A 6,759-nucleotide genomic window follows, 5' to 3' on the forward strand; every position below is an offset into this window, starting at 1 on the left:
TTCAAGGAAACGAACAAGTATGAAATAGGAAATTAAAAAGCAAAGTTAGAGATACTAGGCTGCCTCCTAGGAGCGCTTCTTTAACATCTTTAGTCGGACGTGGGGTGACGATCGATCGATCCTTGGTCTAGCACCAGCTCGTACTTGCCCCTAAGCTTGGACAAAGAAAGTGTCATCCTGCAAAAAATGTGAAACAATACTACAAGATCCTTGTATTACCTTTCACCTACCCCAAGCGCTTACCCAAATTGGTGTGGTGCTGACCATCACTCAAAATGACTCTTTATTCATCTTCCAATTTGCAAGATCCCGGATGATAAGATGAAAATGCATGCATGTGTATGATCGGACGTTAAATGTAACAATTAAACAGGTGTTATCATGTTCAATTTTATTTAAACGCTTACAACACCCCGTTGATCGAGCCAAATGGCTCTGGATTCAGTGAGCAAGATCGAGAGTGTATGTTCTTAAAGACAATGAAAAGTAAAAGACACAACACAGGAGGTTGAGATACAAATCATTAACCCACATTCATTAATGTTGCGATTTATGGTTTACAAAAGATTTCAAGATTTGGAGATTCTAATGAGTTTGTGAGGAACAATCATATGTTGAGCCTTCTAATTGCTCCAGGCGCTATGCGTAATATTGCTTGACGATATCGGAGTTCACAGGCGAAGGTAACTCTTCGTCATCCATGTTTGTAAGCAACAATGCTCCTCCTGAAAAAGCCTTCTTCACAACAAATGGTCCTTCATAATTCGGGGCCCATTTCCCTCTGTGGTCCTTTTGAGCCTGTGATACTTTCTTTAGGACAAGATTTCCCTTGCTGAACTTGCACAAGCACACGTTCTCGTCAAAAGAATTCTTCACCTTACTTTGATACAGTCGCCCATGACTCATGGTGGCCAATCTCTTACCCTCGATAAGATTTAACTGATCAAAGCGAGCTGGGGCCCATTCTGATTCTTCCAACCCGGACTCGGCTAGGATTCTCAAAGAAGGAACCTGCACCTCAAATGGGAGCACAGCCTCTATCCCGTACACCAAAGAGAAAAGGCTTCCCAGTAGACGCGCACACCGAAGTTCGATAACCATGCAATGCAAAGGGGAGCATCTCATGCCAATCCTTGTACGGCACGGTGATCTTTTGAACTATCTTCTTGATATTCTTATTAGCAGCCTCAATTGCCCCATTCATCTTAGGCCTATAAGGCGTGGAATTATAGTGTTGGATCTTGAAATCCTCACACATCTCCTTCATCATCTTGTTGTTCAGATTGGTGGCATTATCGATGATAATTTTCCTGGGCAACCCATATCAGCAAATTATCTCCTTCTTGATGAAGCTAATCACCATACTCCTAGTCACACTAGCGTATAAAGCTGCTTTGACCCATTTGGTGAAGTAGTCAATGGCGACTAAGATGAAGCGATGTCCATTTGAAGACTTACGCTCAATAGCTCTGATCACGTCTATGCCCCACATAGAGAATAGCCAAGGTGATGCCAAGATGTTCAAAGGTATGGGTGGAGCATTGACATTATCAATGAAGGCCTAGCATTTATGGCATTTCTTTACATGAATGCAACAATCACTCTCCATACTGAGCCAGTAATACCCCGCTCTCAAAATTTTCTGGGCCATGGCATGTCCATTGGCATGGGTTCCAAAGGATCCCTCATGCACCTCTACCAGCATTTTCTCAGCCTCTCTAGCATCCACGCATCGAAGCAATACCATGTCATGGTTCCTCTTGTATAGGATACTTCCGCTCAGGAAGAAGCTGGCCACCAACCTTCGTAACGTTCTCTTGTCGTTGTCAGAGGCCTCCTGCAAGTACTACTTGTCTTCGATGTATCGTTTGATATCGAAGTACCAAGGCTTACCATCCTTCTCTTCTTCTATTAAGCAGCAATGTGCAGGCTTGCCAGGACATCTAAATTCGATGTATGGCAAATCTCCGTGCGGGCTTAGCTGAAACATGGATGCTAGTGTGGCAAAGGCGTCGACCATCTGATTTTCCTCTCTAGGAATATAATGAAAGGATATGTCATCGAAGAATTCTATCAACTTCCTGATGTAAGCCTGGTAAGGCACCAATTTATGGTCTCTGGTCTCCCATTCACCCTTCAGCTGGTGAATTACCAAAGCCGAGTCCCCGTATACCTTGAGTAATTTGACCTTGAAGTCGATTGCCACTTGGATCCCATGGGTGCACGCCTCATACTCAGCTATGTTGTTTGTGCATTGGAAACCCAACCTAGTCATGAAAGGTATATATTGTTCGTCTGGGGAAACCAACACTGCCCCAACCCTATGGCCTAGTGCATTAGACGCCCCGTCAAACCACATAATCCATTTGTCCTTGTCTTCATCCTCTACTTCCTCTTCGAACAAGGTCATGATGTCCTCATCTGGGAATTCTGGATGCATGGGCTGATAGTCATTGATGGGTTGTTGAGCCAGGTAATCTACCAAGGCACTCCTCTTTATTGCCTTTTGAGTGACATAAACAATATCAAACTCTAACAATAGAACCTGCCGCTGATCGATCCGTCCAGTGAGAGCGGGTTTTTCAAAGATGTACTTGGGATCCATTTTGGATACCAACCAAGTGGTGTAATTCAGCATGTACTGCCTTAAACGGTGAGCTGCCCACACCAAGGCATAACACGTCCTTTCTAGCAAAGAGTAGTTCATCTCGCATGTCGTGAACTTCTTGCTCAAGTAATAGACAGTCTGTTCCTTTTTCCCAGACTTGTCATGCTGTCCCAACACACACCCCATTGACTCATCTAACATGGTCATATACAGGATAAGGGTTCCTCCGGGCACTGGTGGCGCAAGCTCAAGAGGATTCATGAGGCACTGTTTAATCCTTTTGAACACCGCTTGACAATCATCATCCCATTGGACAGATTGATTCTTGCACAATAGCTTGAAGAGAGGCTCACAAGTGATGGTCAGCTGTGAAATGAACCTCGCTATGTAGTTCAATTGTCCCAAAAAGTCTCAGACGTGCTTCTCGGTGCATGGCTCGGGCATTTCGAGGATGGCCTTTACCTTGTTCGGGTCTACCTCTATTCCTTTCTGACTCGCGATAAAACCGAGCAACTTTTCGGATTTGACCCCAAAAGTACACTTTGTAGGATTTAGCCTTAATCGGTATTTATATAGCCTCTTGAATAACTTTCGCAAGTTGACAAGGTGCTCCTCCTCGGTCTTTGATTTAGCGATCATGTCATCCACGTAAACTTCAATCTCTTTATGCACCATGTCGTGGAATAACACCACCATAGTCCGCTGGTAAGTTGCCTCAGTGTTCTTGAGCCCAAAGGACATCACTTTGTAGCAGAAAGTTCCCCATAGGGTGACGAAGGTCGTCTTCTCCGTGTCCTCCGGTGCCATCTTTATTTGATTATAGCCTGAGAACCCATCCATGAAATAAAATAGGGCAAAATTGGTGGTGTTATCCACAAGGATGTCGATGTGCAGCAAAGGAAAGTTATCCTTTGGGCTGGGTCGATTTAGATCTTGATAGTCCACATATATTTGCGCCTTTCCATCCCTTTTAGGGACTGACACGATATTGGCAACCCATTCTGGGTACCAAGCAACGGCCAAGAAACTAGCATCGAATTGCTTCTTCACTTCTTCTTTTATTTTTAGGGACATCTCGGGCTTCATCCTCCTCAGATTTTGCTTTACCAGGGAACACTCAGGATTTAGAGGTAATCTATGTTGTATGATGTCGAAACTCAAACCAGGCATATCTTGGTAAGACCAAGCAAATTTTTCTTGGTAGTCTCGCAACAGAGCTACCAATTCATCTCGGATGTTTGCGGACATGCCAGTGCTGACCTTGACTTCCTTTCTTTCTTCGTCAACACCTAAGGTTACAACCTTCGTTTCCTCTTGGTATGGCTTCACTTCCCTGTCTTTTTGCTCGACCATTCTTTTCAACTCTGGAGGAAGCCCCCAATCCTAAAAAAGAGTGAAATAGGAATAAAGATGAAGGAAGAACAAGAAAAAGAAAACCAAAAAGAAATAAAAGAAAAAGAAGAAGAAAAAGAAAAATAAAAAAATCAGAAAAATGAAAAAAAAAAAGGTTGATGAGGAGAAAAAGAAAAGCAAGAGTGAGGTTTCAAGAGAGAAAAAGAGAGAGATTACTTCAACTGAAGGCAAGGAAGTACCATATCCATTGGTACCTTCCAAGAAGGATAAAGAGACACTTAGCCAGATTTCTTGACATCTTCAAGAAGCTGGAGATCACTTTGCCTTTTGGAGAAGCTCTCCAACAGATGCAACTCTATGCTAAATTTTTAAAAGACATGTTGACAAAGAAGAACTAGTAAATACACAATGACACAATAGTCGTGGAAGGTAACTATAGTGCGGTCATTTAACGCATCCTTCCCCCAAAGCATAAGGATCCCAAAAGTGTCACTATACCGTGTTCTATTGGTGAGGTTGTTGTGGGTAAAGCTCTCATATACTTTGGAGGTAGTATCAATTTAATGCCTCTCTCCATATGCCAACGACTTGGAGAGGTAGAGATAATGCCCACATGCATGACCCTCCAATTGGCTGATCGCTCCATCACAAGACCATATGGAGTGATCGGAGACATTTTGGTTAGGGTTAAACATTTGATCTTTCCAGCTGATTTCGTAGTGACAGACATTGAAGAAGATGCTAACATTCCCCTAATTCTTGGAAGACCTTTTATGTCCACCGCAAGTTGTGTGGTAGACATGGGGAAGAGGAAACTACAAATGGCCATAGAAGACCAGTAAATCAGTTTTGATATGTTTCATGAAGAGAAAGCTTTGCCTGACAAAAATGTTTGTTTGAAGGTGAATGTGATAAAGGAAAAGAGACTAGAGAAGAAGGTTCTGGAAGTTGTAACCTTGTTGGACCCTGGATAACAGGATGATGCGTCAAGCTAGTGACGTTAAAAGAGCGCTTACTAGGAGGCAACCCAACTTTTCTTTCCCTTTTCTCTTTTTCATTCTTATCTCTTGCATGTAGTTAGGATAATTGCTTGTGATTATGATTAATTTTGCAGCTTGTTTAGTAGTGAACAAGGGGGTTTTTAAGCTCATGTGAAGAGATGGATAGAAAAGACTTAGAAAATTTTTTTTAGTTGTCCATCCGCTAAGCGCAACCCTTGCGCTAAGTGCCATGTCGTCACGCACTAAGCCTGAGCTTGCTCGCGCTAAGCGCTTAGACCCCTGACTAGTTGGCTGAATAATTCATCTAATCGCACATCACTGCGCCAAGTGCCATGTCTTCATGCGCTATGCCTGAGCTTGCTCGCGCTAAGCGCTTAGACCCCTGACTAGTTGGCTGAATAGTTCAGCTAAGCGCACATCACTGCGCTAAGCCCAACATCTTCACTGGAAGTAAACTTCAAGCAGTGGGCTTAGCGGAGATGATGCGCTAAGCGCCACTTCTCCTCTGGGAAATTTTATTGTAGCAGCGCTAACCGCGCTGTCCTGAGCTAAGCCCCATACCCATTCTAGAATTAAACTTTCACGAGTTGGACTTAGCCGCAAGATGCACTAAGCGCCAATCCCTTACTATTTTTGAATTCTTGGAAGTATGCTTAGCGCGCCTGTTGTGCTAAGCCTGAACTACTCTCTATAAGTTGAAGCGTGATTGCGCGTTAAGCCTTACATCGCAGGCTAAGCACATATTGCAGAAATTTTTTGTTGCAGAAAGCGCTAAGCGCAGCCTGCTGCGCTAAGCCCCAGATGCTCACTGGAATTTGAAACTTCAAGTTGGGCTTAGCGCTAGGTTAGGCTAAGCACAGGGTTACTCAGAAACCAAACATTTCATTGACGCGCTAAGCGCAGTTGTGCACTAAGCGCACCATACGAATTTTAGTTTTTAAAACCAAAGGTTGAGGCATTTTGGGTGCTACCTTTACACCAAAGTGTCTGCCCTTTGCAAACCTTGAGCTTTTGTGCTTTCTACTGTGTGCTGAAACCTACTTGCCTGCATTGTTCTTGCTTCATTCTACATTACAATCATAATCTAAGTAAGTAGTGCTTCATTTCCATTTTCATTTTCATGCTTTGAACCTTAGGATAGAGAATTTCTTGCTTTGTTAGCTTGCATTGTTGTTTAGGTTAGGGTTTCTAACTTTAGGGTTTGTTATTTTATGATTTAGGTTGAGTTGTAAGCCCATTAGGGGAAATGCTGCTAAAAGGGGTGAGGACCCCTGTGTTTCTATTAGGAAACCGCGATGAACGTGCTAAGCGTGCCTATTGCGCTTAGCCTGTTCATCACAGCTGTTAAATTTTTGGATTTCCAGATGATCGCGCTAAGCGGACCATGTCGCGCTAAGCACGTTCATCCCTACTGATGAACAAAAGCGATGAACCCGTTAAGCCTTTCTGTGCGGTAAGCAGGACTAGTGTTTCAGACATTTAGGATTTTTGAAATTTTTGTTCAGCGCTAAGCCTGACATGTCGGGCTAAGCGCCAATATGCTTTTGTTTTTCAGTCTTCTGAATAAGGCTAAGCAGTGCTGCTGTGCTAAGCCCTTGTTGTGTGTCAAGGAGGTTGAGCTAAGCGCGCCCTACTGCGCTAAGCTCAACTCTCTCACTGTTTTGAGCTTTTGAGGTTAGGCTAAGCGCGCCCTATGTGCTAAGCCTAAGGGTCATTCTGCTGAGGCTGAGCTAAGCCCAGCATGCTGCGCTAAGCCTATACCCTCTTCTATTTTGAAAATTGTAGATTTAGGCTAAG

At 43.5% G+C, this 6,759-nt stretch overlaps 1 protein-coding gene across 1 annotated transcript; it reads right to left on the bottom strand.

Moving 5' to 3' along the window:
* Positions 1–1,846: 1,846 nt before the first annotated feature.
* Positions 1,847–2,410, bottom strand: LOC114375109 (uncharacterized protein Mb2253c-like). Its single transcript, XM_028332862.1, has one exon. The coding sequence runs from the start codon at positions 2,408–2,410 to the stop codon at positions 1,847–1,849; it is 564 nt and encodes a 187-aa protein (XP_028188663.1).
* Positions 2,411–6,759: the final 4,349 nt, after the last annotated feature.

This window comes from Glycine soja, chromosome 2 (genome assembly GCF_004193775.1).
Source record: "Glycine soja cultivar W05 chromosome 2, ASM419377v2, whole genome shotgun sequence".
Lineage (NCBI taxonomy): Eukaryota > Viridiplantae > Streptophyta > Magnoliopsida > Fabales > Fabaceae > Glycine > Glycine soja.

Coding starts and splice junctions, on each gene's coding strand:
- LOC114375109 (XM_028332862.1), bottom strand. CDS start 2,410: ATGACCTTGTTCGAAGAGGAAGTAGAGGATGAAGACAAGGACAAATGG.